This window comes from Lagenorhynchus albirostris, chromosome 6 (genome assembly GCF_949774975.1).
Source record: "Lagenorhynchus albirostris chromosome 6, mLagAlb1.1, whole genome shotgun sequence".
NCBI classification, from domain to species: Eukaryota; Metazoa; Chordata; class Mammalia; order Artiodactyla; family Delphinidae; genus Lagenorhynchus; species Lagenorhynchus albirostris.
The window spans coordinates 18,267,953-18,282,874 of record NC_083100.1 but is presented as its reverse complement, the minus strand read 5'-3'; the positions used below and the strand labels follow the sequence as shown (position 1 = coordinate 18,282,874).

The window sequence follows — 14,922 nt, the reverse complement described above, 5'->3', positions numbered from 1 at the left end:
GCTCTGTCTCCCTGACAAGGAACGCTTTTAGGAGCTGGCAGACCCCCAGCTTCCAGGCTCCTGTTCCACCTGGTGTCACCTCTGCGCTGGGTGCTGGGTTGTGACTCTGTGTGTGTGTGTGTGTGTGTGTGTGTGTGTGTGTGTGTGTGTGTGTGTGTGTGTGTGTGTGTGTGTGTGTGTGTGTGTAGCGGGGAGGGGTTGTACGTGTGGGTCAGGTCACTTGGGGTGAAAGCCCTCGCCAGCCCCTCCCCCACATTCCTGGCGGGAGTGGGAGATAAGGCTCAGGGCCACAGACATCTACGTCAGAGATAGGAGGTCTCAATGCCATGGGCAGGGGCAACTGGACTGCGGGGCGTGGGAAGGGCTGGGGAAGACTGGGGTGAGAAGGGTAGAAGAGGGCGGGTGGTGGGATGGGGAGGGCAGAGTGGGGAGGCCCTGGGCAGACCCTGGCAGAAGGGGCACGGGGCAGGGTGTGGGTTCACCGTTGGCAGGGCCAGGTGAGCTATGTGGCCTCAGCTGCTTCTCTTGCTGCTGGCCCCACGGGGTGGGCATGGCTGCCATGGGCCGGAGCTGGACCGCGAACTTGTCCTGGCCAAGGTGAGGGCCCTGTTCCTGGATGCGTTGGGAGCCCCAGCAGTGACTGGGGAAGGTGGGAAGCCTGGAGTCAGGCGTCTGCCCCGAAGACATGCTGTGAGGGGCTTCATGCGCAGGGGCTCTGAGCCCGAGGAAGAGGATGTCTCCCAGGCCATCCTTTTCCCGGCTACAGGTAACGAGGGTGGGGAGCTGGTAGCTTGACTTTGGTAAACAGTGTGGTACTGCAGGGGCTTGGGAGCCAGGCAGGTCTGCGTTTGAATCCCAGACCTGCGACTCAACTGGCCTTGCAGTAATGGACCAGTTACTGAACCTTCCTGAGCCTCTGTCTCCTCATCTGTAAAAAGGGCAATAATGCCTGCCTCTCAGGATTAAGTGAGATGGTGTATCTAGCGTGCATGGTTCACAGGAGGCATTTGGGAGATAGTCGTCTGGGAGGCCAAGGGTCTCTAGGGACAGAGATATCTGGGCATGGGCCCCTTCCTGCCATCTTTCCTTCTATCTTTGCTTTTGTTCCCTGCTCCAAACACTGTTTCTTTAGCCCCAAGTAGCTGAGACTTGAGAAGATATCAGGGATGCAGGAGAAAGATTAGCTGGGAAACTAGTCTACCTTCTCTTGAGTTCTCTCCTCATCTCCCCATGTTGCACTGACTCAATGAGTAAAGCCCTCCTGTGGCTAAACTTTCTTGTAATCTGGCCCGCTTTGCTCTGAGAGGAACCCTTGCCTCCCTGCACTTCGGGCCCCGTGCAGCACAGTGAGTGTGGCTTTGGGATCAGGCAGAATCCCAGCCTGGCTACTTAGCAGTTAAATGACAGTTCATCTTTCTAACCCTCAGTTTTCTTATCTGCAAAATGGATCAATTGTGAGGTTTATATTGAGATAACCCACATAACCCTACAGCCCAAGCTGCCAGTTCTTCAGCTCATGCTGGTTCATGATCGTTTGGTGCCATCTATATACCTGTCAGGGTAAGGATGCCAACTGCATTTTCTTAGAAAGCACTGTCCTCGTTCTGAGTTACATCCTTTCTCCTCCCCGCTCCTCCTTCTCCTCCTTCTTCTTGGTGTTAACCTGCCTTTTTAAGGTGGAATTATTTTAAAGACTTTCTCATGCAATATTTCTGACACATAAAAAGACATAAAGAGTAATATAACGAGTGCTTGTGTACACAGCATTCAAGGTACCATTTCATAGTATCACATGAACAAAAATTTAAATATAACTATCAATTCTAGGCCTTGGTGAGGGGAGAAAGTGCAGGCCATCTTACACGTCGCTGATGGGACTATTAATTGGTAAAACCACTTCAGAGAGAAGTTGGCAACGTCTGGTATTTTTGTAGTCCTTTAATGATGAAATAACAAACGGGGAGCCTCTGTCAGTTCCCCCTGAGACTGAGGAGAGTCCCGCTCTGGCAAAGCACTCAGTAGGGCGCTTGGCAAGCTTATGAGTGGCAGCCACATCCCTCCTGCTGAGGAGGAGGGTCCCGGGTTCTGCCAGTCAGGGCTGCTCTCTCCCTTCCCTCTGCCTCCTACAGGTGCCCGCCTCGGGGACAAGCCAGCTGCCGGAGAGCTGGCCCAGGAGGCCAAGGAGGGCCTCTTTACATATGTGTTCCGGCCATCCCAGCACACACGCAGCCGCCAGGTGACGTCGGCCCAGCTGTGGTTCCACACGGGACTGGACAGGCAGGAGACAGCAGCCGCCAATAGCTCTGGACCCCTGCTCGGCCTCCTGGCACTGTCGTCCGGGGGTCCCACAGCTGTGCCCATATCACTGGGCCAGGCACCCCCTCGCTGGGCTGTGCTGCACCTGGCCGCCTCTGCCTTCCCTCTGCTGACCCATCCCGTCCTGGTGCTCCTCCTGCACTGTCCTCTCTGTTCCTGCTCAGCGCGGCCCGAGGCCACCCCCTTCCTGGTGGCCCACACTCGGGCCAGGCCTCCCAGCGGAGGGGAGAGAGCCCGCCGCTCCACGCCCCCGCTGCCCTGGCCTTGGTCTCCTGCCGCGCTGCGCCTGCTGCAGAGGCCTCCAGAGGACCCCGCCGCGCATGCCGACTGCCACAGAGCGGCCCTCAACATCTCCTTCCAGGAGCTGGGCTGGGAACGGTGGATCGTGCACCCTCCCAGTTTCACCTTCCACTATTGTCATGGGGGCTGTGGGCTGTCCACCCCGCCGGACCTGTCCCTGCCAGTCCCCGGGGCACCCCCTACCCCTGTCCAGCCCCTCTCTCTGGTGCCAGGGGCCCAGCCTTGCTGCGCTGCTCTCCCAGGGACCATGAGGCCCTTACGTGTCCGCACCACCTCGGATGGAGGTTACTCTTTTAAGTATGAGATGGTGCCCAACCTGCTCACGCAGCACTGTGCTTGCATCTAAGGGGGTCCATCTAAGGGGGTCCTGCTGGTGGCCGAGTCGCCACCGTTACCAGCCTGGAGGAAGGGCAGGGTTCCCACCTCCCCGCTCCTTCCACCTCTCTGCCTGGAGGCTCCCCTCCCTATCCCGTCCCTGTCCCACGGGTAACGTGACAATAAACAGCATAGTGCATATGACTCGGTGTGTATTCTTAGGCTTCTCTGACACGTTGTGTGTGTCGGGGTGAGGTCTGGGCCCCGGGAGCATGGGATTGTGGGATCTCAGGTCACTCAGCCTCACTTGACCTCAGAGATGTGGGGTTTACCAGCTGTAATTGGATGTGTATCTGGTAGGAAGCTACAATGCTTGGGGATGACAAAAAGGTGCTTCCCAGCTCAGGACAGCCACTCTGGAGCCAGAACTGGCCGTCATACAAGCTGGACCTGATGTGTCGGTTGGGTGGCCTGCTGTGCACACCTCATAGTGCCTACGCCCAAGTGGCCTAATCGCCCCCTCCTTGCCACACTCTGCCCTAGCTGATGGATGCCTAGCTCAAGGTCAGGCGATTTATAGATGTGCCCTGTGTATCTTTACATAATCCCTTAACTCAGCCCTTAATGTCAGACGGTGGAAAGGCAGAGAAACCATTTGCTCTTGTGTGAACTTGTGCCCACACTGAGAGCCCAGAGTGCACAGAGTCCTTTTCTTTTCTTTTCACGTTGCATCTCCTATCAGTCCATTCTGCCCCACCTTGACCGGGCCCCACTTCCCTGGCCTTCCTGCTTTCTTTTTCACTCCCCTCCTTCTCCCCTTGGTCTTAGTATCCTCCTGCTCTGCCCTAGGTCCTGGCTCTCAGCCAGTAGGTTCCATCCAGTCTCCCTTTAAGGGGTGTGTGTGTGTGTGTGTGTGTGTGTGTGTGTGTGTGTGTGTGTGTGTGTGTGTGTGTAGGGGGAGGGTTGGGGATGTTCAGGTCCCTCAGATCGAAACTCTAGAGCACTTTCTGATGTTGACTGCACAACTGCAATGTGTAGTTATGCTAACACAAGACTCCCTCCTACTAATCCAGATCCACGGGGTGTGGAATGGGCCGGTAAGTTCCTGTCCCAGGAAGGGGTGTGGAGGGGGGAGAATCCCAACCTGTCACCTTAGGCTAATGCCTTCTCGATACTTGAGCTGAGCTGGGTGAGCTATTGTTCCTCACAGCACCAGAGCCCCCAAGGCAGCCCACTCCGACTGCATGAGGCCCGGTCTCAGTTGATGCTGCTGCTAGGGAGTTGGGAACCCGCCTGTTCACAGGCCTGGGTCTCTCCAAGCACCTTCATCGACACCCAGCATTGCAACTGGTACGCTCAGGGCCCCTGGGCTCCCCACTCAGGCGGGGGACTGGGGAGAGGGCTGGTTGGGCTGGGCCAGTGGTGGGAATGGGAGATTTTCCTCAAGGCCATCTAAGCACTGCTCTCTCCCTGTCTGGCTTCCCTTGCCTGGTCACCCCTGCCCTGAGCGGGGCTTGTCCCTGAGACCTTCAATCCTCTTACTAGGCTTAGGATGCTCCCTCGTCCTGCTGGGGCCATCTAGGACCCTGTGATGTCCAGACTTTCCCTGTGCCAGGGATGTGGATGTCATCTGAGGGCTGGGGACACTCTACCTAGGGCCACAGGGTTCTCTACTAGGCCAGTTAGCAGATGGGTGTTGCTAGGGAAGTGTTTTCACATATCTGATACAGAGTGAGAGAAATGAGTGCCACATAGTAACTTTCACAAAGCCAAAGGTATTCTTTCTAAAGGGCTGCCCTGTATTCTAAAATTATCCTTCCTGTGTATGTGTGTCAATATGTTATTTCTTTTATGATATCATAGTGATGGTAGACGGTAGGGGTTTGGTTTGTTTGTTTGTTTTTAAGTTTTTACTTAACAAAATTAAAACTTGGCAATTCTAATTTGGATCCTAAGATTTTTCTTTGTAATTTCGCTGCTGAAATCTGTGAAATCCTAAAGTCTGGGAGTCACTGGGATGGGCCACCCTTCCAGGGTCTCTAAGGCCTTTGATTCCACTAACTTAGCAAGTCAGGAAGAAATGTCCACCCCTCCCTAAGAGGGGCCAACAGTGGCTAAGAAAATCTGTCTTCACTCCTGGCCATGAGACTAAAAGCAGTAGACTTCAGAGATTTTCCCTGTTCCCTGTGGTAATCATTAGAGACATTTTGAATAATCTTCACTCAGAGACAAATTGAACAGAAAATTCAACTCAAACTGGCTTAGACCAAAGAAAAATAGAATTAAAAAAATCACTGGCTTATGACAAGTCCACAGGCATAGCGGGCTAAGGTATGGCTTGATTCTGGGGTCAAAAGACACTACTGTACCAGGATCCAGCTATAGGCTCTACATCCCCTGAGTGGGCTCCATCCCAGGTCCAAGGCAGCCTGGGCAGTTCCAGGCTCTCATCATCACACCACTTGGTCTAGCAGGAGGGAGTTTGCTTATAGAAGTCCCAGATTGGGTCTTGGTGGCCTGACTGTCCTGATTAGGGTCATGTGCTCCTCCAGGAAAGGTGGCTGAGGGAACAGAATGAGTTAATGACTTAGATCATGTGTCCTAGCCCTGGAGTCCAGAGCCTAAAGCACAAGGTGAAGTTATTACCTGCTTCCCCAAAGTAGAGTGCAGTTACCACACAAAGGTGGGATCGATGCTGAAAGAAAAGTACCGCTGGTTCCTCCTCCTAATTATGTCTCAAATCAAGCCCTTTCTCTCTCTCTCTACATAGACACTATTTTGCCATTTAAAGGGAACTTCTTTTTTTTTAATTGAAGTATAATTGATTTATAAAAATTGTGTTAGTTCCAGGTGTACAGCAAAGTGATTCAGTTATATACATATTTTTTCAGATTATTTTCCATTATAGGTTATTACAAGGTATTGAATATAGTTCCCTGTGTTATACAGTAAATCCCTGTAGCCTATATAATTTATGTATAGCAATTTGTATCTGTTAATCCCATACTCCTAATTTATCCCTCTCCCCCACTCCCTTTCCCCTTTGGTAACCATAAGTTTGTTTTCTATGTCTATGAGTCTGTTTCTGCTTTGTGTATAGATTAATTTGTATTACTTTTTAGATTCTACATATAAGTGATATCATATAATATTTGCTTTTCTCTGACTTACTTCACTTAGTATGATATTCTCTAGGTCCATCCATGTTGCTGCAAATGGCAATATTTCATCCTTTTTTATGACTAATATTCCATTATATATATAATATTCATATATATATACACACACATATATATGTGTATATATATACAACACTACATCTTAAACCAATCACCTGTTGATGGGCATTTGGGTTGTTCCCATGTCTTGGCTACTGTAAATAGTGCTGCTATGAACACTGGGTACATGCATCTTTTTGAATTAGAGTTTTTGTCTTTTCTGGATATATGCCCAGGAGTGGGATTGCTGGATCATACGGTAGCTCTATTTTTAGTTTTTTAAGGAACCTCCATAGTGTTTTCCATAGTGGCTGCACCAATGTACATTCTAAAGGGCGATTCTTGATTGAGCAATTCAGCAGCCTCCTTAACCAGTCTCTAAGCAGTCACTCCCTACCTCTCCAGTCTATGTCACACCTGGTGCGGAGAGGATAACTTCTTTGGTGATTTTGTCCCTTAGGTGATGAAAAACTTGTCTACCCAAAGTTCAACTTGCTTTGTGTGGTATAACAGCCCTTTACAATAGACCCTACACCTATCCTTGCAGACTTGGAGTGATACAGTCATGAGCTAAGGGATGCCAGCAGCCTCTACAGGTTGGAAGAAGCAAGGAACAGATTCTCTCCTGCAGTCTCCAGAAGGAGCCTGTGATTTGTTACTTTACATGGCAAAGGGGACTTTGCAGATGTGATTAAGGTTACTACAGACCTTAAGGTGGGGGGAGATAATTGTGGATTATCCAGTGAGCCCAATCTAATCCCATGAGCCCTTAAAGACAGAGAATATTTCCTGGCTGCTGTCAGAGAGTTGTGATGATAGGGAAGAGTCAGAGAGATGCAATGTTGCTAGCTTTGAAGATGGAGGAAGGGGGCCAAAAGCCAAGGAATACAAGCAGCCTCTAGAAGCTGGAAAGGCAAGGAAATGATTCTCCCTCAGAGCCTCTTGAAAGGAATGCAGTCCTGCCGTCACCTTGATTTTAGCCCAGCGAGACCCATACCAGACTTCTACATAATCGTAAGATCATTAATCTGTGTTCTTTTAAGCCACTAAATTTGTAGTGATCTGTTACGGCAGTAACAGAAAACTAACCAGAAACAGTGACCAAAGATGAGGTGGTGTCTGGGAAGAAGAAAACCCTTTTCTATCATTCCTGATGTAGTCTGCCTCATCCAGGAAATACTTGGCTTCAGTACAATTCAGAATATTTATGCTGGTCATTCTTTGGATCAAGTATGTTTGACAAAAAATACATTCCTGAATTTCTACACTAGTTTTGTCTTGGAGTAGAACATATTCTGGGTTGAGCAGTTAGAATAGTGTTAACATAGGGTGTCCCCTAGAAAAATGTGTTGAATGAAAAAATGAATGTGATCAAGACAGGCTCTGAAAGGGATTGTAATCATTTGAATTTTTTTTTTTTGCGGTACGCTGGCCTCTCGCTGTTGTGGCCTCTCCCATTAAGGAGCACAGGCTCCGGATGCGCAGACTCAGCGGCCATGGCCCACGGGCCCAGCTGCTCTGCGGCACATGGGATCCTCCTGGACCGGGGCATGAACCCGTGTCCCCCGCATCGGCAGGCGGACTCTCAACCACTGCGCCACCAGGGAAGCCCCTCATTTGATTTTAAAGTGCTGTTTAACACATATTCCCAAGGATTGCTGACCTTAATGTCTTTTTGTTTCGAGTTTATGATGGTCATAGCTCTATAGGTAACAATGCCAAGCTGTATTTTTTTTTTTTTTTTTTTGCGGTACGCGGGCCTCTCACTGTTGTGGCCTCTCCCTTTGCGAAGCACAGGCTCCGGACGTGCAGGCTCAGCGGCCATGGCTCACGGGCCCAGCCGCTCCGCAGCATGTGGGATCCTCCAAGACCGGGGCACGAACCCGTGTCCCCTGCATCGGCAGGCGAACTCTCAACCACTGCGCCACCAGGGAAGCCCCAAGCTGTATTTTTTTGATACTAGTGATATAGCTAAATCAATAAGTCAAAAAATGCATAAAATCTTAATAGAAATAATTATTGAATGATCAAGCTAGTTCAAAATAAGAATACAAATACTTTTCAGCATATATCAAAAAAACCTTATTTGACAAAAAAAAATGTTTCTTAATGGCTGTTGGTCAAGGCAGCATCGAGAAACTTGAATGCAAATTCTACCAAATGATTTATCAAAAAGGGGTTTTGTTCATTTTTTTTTTTTCCTGCAAACAAATGTGGTTACATTAACACTGAGCACATAACAAACTGGTTTGCCTGGATGTTTAAACGTTATCAACATAAAACTAAAACATATTTATCTCAAGATCTATTACTAGTCCAAATGTATCTATACTAAGGCTGGAAGACAGAATAAGAATAAAACCAAAATGTATCTGTAAAGTAATAAAAATAATTTGATTGTGTTTATGCTGGAAGTATGTTTCTTGTTAATACAGCACATCATCTTTCTGATCTGCTACTGCTTGGATATTCTTAAGAATATCTGTTTCAGGCTCTCATCAGTGAGCTCTATGGAAATGAAGTCCAAGAATAAAGTCAAGAGTTGCAAGTTCAGGATGGGACTGTACAATAAAGTCCGGAACATCCGGGATCCTGTGTGTAATGTATTGAATGACTCTCATTGGCTAACCTGATTGGAATTTTTGTCATTGGCACGGAATCGTCAACAGGAACAACTGCATTAAGTACTGACTTCTCTTCTGGGGAGGAAGGTGTATTGACTATTTCAGGTGTAAGGCTTCCAAGTTTTTGCTTTCTCTACTAAACCTTATTTGAACCTTATTCTAGGTTGTATGTATTCTTGATCTTGATGATCCTCCATATCCAAATTCACTTGGCCATTCTGAACCAGTTGCAGAAGCGCCAGAGGAATTTCTTTTGCCATCTTCTGCCAGCAATAATGCCACTTTAAAGGATTTCTAATATTAGTTGCTGAATTTCAGGTATACATGCAAAGAGAGTCACCGTTCCCTTAACAGACTCAAGAAACTGAGCATTTGTTGGGTTCGTTGTAAGGTCTCAATTCTCCATCATCTAAATGGAAACTGTTGCTTCACAGTTTAAGCAGAATCTGATATCTTGAAGCTGATTTTCTCCACTGATGCATTCAGATCGCTTACGAAAGGAATGACCCGATCTGTATCCTCCACCTGTAGATGATTTAGATTTGTGATCACCCGAAGCTCTTGAGGCTTAATTCAGAGGGACAGTCCCATGTTCCCTTGCCTCTTTGAAAAGTTCATTCACAATTTTCCCAGTAGAAGGTCAAATTATATGTAATCCACTGTACCCATGTTCACCTCAATAGAACCTTACTATGGAATGATGTGGTGGTCAGCACCTTAAACAAGTGAACATCTCCCCAATAGTGGGAAAACATTTGGGGTGGCATTTGTGGGCTTTTAAAGACTGTAATTTTAGGTCTATCAGATTAGGAAGATTTGCATTTCACTTCATACAATTCTGCTAAGGCCAATTTATTTCTTGATACATCATCGCTTTGATTGTTTTCAGTTTTTTTTTTTTTTGCAAGCTCTTCATATTCTTATTAAATTCTGCAAATCCTGTGCTTTTGGGGGCCACAGCCCTGAAGACCTCCTCTCCCTACTCTGCGGGCTAGGTGCTGCCTTGGCCATTTTCCACCAGCTCCCTGGCTTCTTACCCTTTTAATGTTTCTCTCCATCCCCTCTCCCCCATTTTGTCCTACTCTTTAGTGTGAACAAATTTACTAAAGTCTTTGCTCACCATTGCTTTTAGCCTCTCACTTCTTTTTTTTTTTTTGCGGTACGCAGGCCTCTCACTGTTGTGGCCTCTCCCTTTGCGGAGCACAGGCTCCGGACGCGCAGGCTCAGCGGCCATGGCTCACGGGCCCAGCCGCTCCGTGGCATGTGCGATATTCCCGGACCGGGGCACGAACCCGTGTCCCCTGCATCGGCAGGCGGACTTTCAACCACTGCGCCACCAGGGAAGCCCTCACTTCTTTTTCTTGGGCTCCTTTTTCTTGGTACTGATCTATCCTCTTTTATTATTTATTTCAGAGCAAGTCTGTAGGTGATAAACTTTCTGAGTCCCCCACTACAGAAAAAGTCCTTTTATTTTTGCACTTGAATGATGGGCTGTGTATGTAATTCTAGAGTCAAAGTAATTTTTCCTCTGAATTTTGAAAAATTCTCTCCCTTTGCTTCTTGTATCCTGTTTTTCAATGAGACTACATGATTCTCATACCTTTGTAGTTCATTTTTTTTCCCTCATTGGAAGTTTTCAAGATTTCCTCCTTACCATGGCATCTGAAATTGCATCACACTAGATCTCATGTTAGTTTGAAAAAGGGATCCTAACTGGCATTTGGTGGGCCCTTTCAAACTGAAGATTCATGTTTTTCTTCAATTCTAGGATATTTTGTTCTTTATTTGACTCTAACTTCCTCTCATATTCTTTCTATTTTCTTCTTCAGAACTTTATTATTAGCTGATACTGAAAGTGTTAGATCGATCCTCTGTGTATCTTAGCCTTTAAAAAAATAAAATACTTTGCATATTTGGTGTTGTGCTATGTGATAGAAAAACATATTTACTCAGTCCTCCGGGTCACACATGTACCCTTTAGCTGTGCTTATTCTGATCATTCTTTTGAGGATTTTGTTGCTTCAGAATCATGTTCAATTTTTCAGTTGATTTAAAACAATCAGTGTGATATCCTTTTCCACTCAAGAATGCTACAATTATTCTAAAGTCTTGGTCTTGCTCTGTGATCTATTTCACTGCATGAAAGCTCCTCTATGCACTGATATCTCTTTTAAGATGTTGACTTTCTCCCAATGTTTGGTAATTATTGGTTGGAAGCTCATCCTTTACCACAGATTCCAGTCTGATTGTTTGTACCCTCCTTGGCAAAGGGGGTATGAGATAATGTCATGGTGTACATCAAAACCTTGTCAGTTACCGTTGGCAGGGGCATATGCTGTGAGGTAGGGTGTTCTGGCAGCTCATCTTCTGCAAATGGGTGCTCCCTTTACCTCCTACGTGCCACCAGTCACCAGGAACACTGTCCTTTCTCTCCATCTAATGATCTTATATCCACTGCTCCTACCTGAAGGCAGATAATCCTGCTGGAATTTCTTGGCCCCAGGAGACAAGAAGGGGGAGTGTGTGTGGAATGGCTGACGTGCTGTGGCATGCTGAAAAATCAGTGCGCTGTGGATGGCCCCTGAGCCCAGGACCTCTCAGGATCCGCCCTCTCTGGGCACAGAGCGCTCTTGCGGCTCCTATGGCACTCTGCTGCTATGCACATTCTGAGCTGTGGTTTTCTCCTCTGACCAACTTGCACCTGCCATCCTTCTTTCAGGGATTCCTCATGATTTCTGGCCCACCACGGGCTCTCCTTTTTGTCCAGGATGATTATGAATTTATTTACTTATTTTTATATGTTTTCTGTTATTTCTAACCATTTGGGATGGGAGGTAGAGGCTGCAGCATGTATTCAGTTGGCAGTTTTGGACAGGAACCATCTCCCATAGCACTGTCTCTACCATAACATGCATCATGTTTGTGATAGACAGCATAATGGCCCCTTCCCCCAACGATGTCTATGTCCTAATCCCCAGAATCTGGGCAAATGTTATACCTACACTCTAAATTTACACAATGTTATATGTCAAATTTATTTAGTTAAAAATGTTATGTTATATGGCAAGGGAGAATTGAGATTGTGGATGGAATTAAAGTTGTTAATCAACTGACCTGAGAATAGGATGATTACCTCGGATTATCCAGGTGGGCCCAGTGTAATCACAAGGGTCCTTAAATGGGGAAGATGGTGGCAGAGTCAGTGTCAGAGTGATGTGATGTCAGAAAGACTCAGTCAGTCACCACCGGCTGTGAAGATGGAAGGGGGCCATGAACCAGGGAAGCAGGCAGCCTCTTGAAGCTGGAAAAGACAAGAGAACAGATTCTCCCCTGGAGCCTCCTGAAAGTAACAAAGCCCCGCCGACACCTTAATTTTTAGCCCAGTGAGATCTAGTTTGGACTTCTGATCTTCAGAACTATAAGATAATAAATACGTGTTGTTTCAAGCAACTGTTTGGTGGAATTTGTTACAGCGGCAATAGGAAGCGAATACAATGCTGAGATGTTATTACAGGAGTCTCTCTTCCACCACACTGCCAGCCCTTGAGAACAAGAGCCATACTGTCGTCTCCAGTGTTTACCCGGAATCCAGCACAGGATCTCACACATAGTCAGTGCTCAGTAAATGTTGGTTGAACGAATGAAAGAATGAAAGACTGCTCTGAATTTGAGGTTCTACAGAGGCTCTGAGATTCCCAAGCAGGCTCTGCCTTTCCCCTTCCCCTGGTCCTGGAGACCCTAATCCCTCTGATCTCGCTTGTCTGCAGGTTTTATTGCTATTCCATTTGCAGCTTCTTCCCTTGCTGTGGACCATTTCTCTTGTCTCTTCAGCCCTGCGTGTAGGCAGAATTGAGATGGAAGACACTTGGCACATAAGTACCTGACTTTACCACAGGCCTTCCCTGGGTTATGCCTGAAACAGTGACTTTTTCTTCCTCTCCGAGACTCTGCCTGCTTTCTTCTCTTCTCCATAGCTGCCTCCATTCACATTTCCAATCAGGCTTTTGCTGTTTTCCCACCAGCTGGAATGGGGAATGTAGTTTTCATCTCATCTTTTCCTTTCTGTGTTCTGAATTAAGCACAAGGCCGATCTTTCTTATAGCCCTTCTTAACCCCCTTCTCAGATGATTCCATGGGTTTCCAGGCTAGGTAATGAAAAGAATTAAAGGCACCCTCAGGTGACCTCAGGTTTTCTATAAAGCCACTCAGGGAATCCCTCAATATATTTTGTGCAGAACTGCAAATTCCTCTTGGGCTGGGTGACCATGGCTGCTGTTGGGTCACTGAAATATTGTTATTTTGTGGCTTTTCAGCCAGCCATTCTCAGGCTCTGGCTTCTCTGATTTCGCATTGAGCTTGGCTTCTGCCTCTCCAGCTTTCCCTCTGTGCGCCTCACATTCAGTCTCTCCTGGAACCAGGCAGGATGCTTGGTCACGGTCCAAAGCAGAGTTCTCATGCCAGATCTCCTCCAGTACTGCTTATTTGTCCCATATGTTTGATTTTGGTGACTCGATCAATGCCTGCACCAGTCTTTTGTGGCTCAGTCTGGCAGCAGAGCCAAGAAACATGGTATGTGGTTACTAACATAGAAAGAACTGCCTCCGACCACTCAGTCCTGGGGCTGAGGGGGCCAGGCGCACAGACAAACTAGTGCAAGCTCTTTTACTAAAATCTATTTTTGGAGGTGATATGCACCTCTTCATTCCTTTCCATTGTGCCCCCCTCCCCTGCTGCCTTCCTGATCCATGAAGATACCTAGTTGAGGAAACAAAGAAATCATGCAATTTCACCCTCCCTACCCACAATGCAATTTCAAGTGTGAAATTTTCATTATGGAGGAATCCTTAGGTTTCGGTTATCCGATCTGCTGCAGGAGTCTGTAGCACCAGGGTGGTGAGGTCCAGATCAGAGACAGTGGCTCATGTCCTAAAGGTGAACTTCTGTTCCCCCGTGGGCAACAGTCCAGGGAATTGCCTGCTCCAAGGCAGCAGAAACAAGCAAGCTTTGGACCGGGATGCTGAAGTTTGTATCCTCCGGTAGCTGACTTTGTTATTCTTGTATGAAGATACCCTCTCTTTCCTTCTCTCCATTCCTGCTGCCTAAGTTATAACCAGCACACCTTCCCTTACCCCTTTGGTAACAAGCATTTTGCAGATGCCACCCTAGGGAACTTAGGGGTGGCAGGGAAGCTACCAGTGGCAGCCGCTTACAACTCACTTTCCTCCTCACACAATAACATGGGGCTGAAACCTGATGCACATTTCTGATTTTAGGTGGAGTGTTATTCCTGTGGAATAAAACTCAGAAGAGTGTTTGTCAATTAAGAGCATGATGTCATGACATTTCTTTGAGGAACATAATTTCATTCATGGTAACATGAAATTATGCAGTAGCAAGCCCTGTATATTACTTTCTAAGGATAATTTTTTTTGAAATGGCATTGCATGTTTTTTTAATAAAGATAATAATTCTTTAAGAGGTGAATTTGAAATTTGAACTTTAAAGAGTCCTTAGATTTAATTGTTAAAATAATGTTTAGCTCTTTAATCCTCCTGGAATTTCATGTGTGTGGTGTAAGGGAAGGAACTTAGTGTTTTTCAGATGGGACAGCTAGCTGTCCCAAAACTATTGAACAACTCACTTTTTTTTATACCATTAAAATCAATTTTATCATGGATAGTAAAAAAAAAATCCCCATGTAATCTTTGTTGTTTCTGTCAATATTTGTCCATCTTTTTGTCAGTATCATGCTGCTTTGGTTACTGTGGCTTTATAGGACATTTTGTTATCTGGTAGGGCAAGTCCCCTCTAAGTGCCTCTTATTCTTTTTTTCCCTCGAAGTTTCTTGGCAGTGCTCATATGTATAGTCTTCCAGAGGAATTTAAGAATCAACTTGTCAAGTTCCAAAATCTTCCCACTGAAATTCTGATGGAAATTGCATTAAATTGACATCATTATAATACTGAGTCTTCTCATCAGGAACATGTTATCTTTCAATTACTTAGGTCATTTCTAATGTCCTTAAAGTTCTCCAGTTTTCTTCATATATATATGGCATATTTCTCAAAATGTTCTAGGTCCTCTCTTTTTCTGTTATGGTGAATGGATAATTTTTTCCCCTTTCAGACTTTAAGTTTTTGCAAAGGTTT

General features: G+C 46.6%; 1 protein-coding gene and 1 pseudogene across 1 annotated transcript; one reads left to right on the top strand and one right to left on the bottom strand.

The window, feature by feature from the left end:
* Positions 1-489: 489 nt before the first annotated feature.
* INHA (inhibin subunit alpha) lies at positions 490-3,123 on the top strand. Its single transcript, XM_060151271.1, has 2 exons — positions 490-766; positions 2,130-3,123. Exons 1-2 carry the CDS (start codon positions 505-507, stop codon positions 2,960-2,962), a joined length of 1,095 nt encoding a protein of 364 aa, XP_060007254.1. The 5' UTR covers positions 490-504; the 3' UTR covers positions 2,963-3,123.
* A 5,933-nt stretch (positions 3,124-9,056) lies between these two features.
* LOC132522467 (UBX domain-containing protein 2B-like) lies at positions 9,057-9,784 on the bottom strand (annotated as a pseudogene).
* Between the last annotated feature and the right edge of the window lie 5,138 nt (positions 9,785-14,922).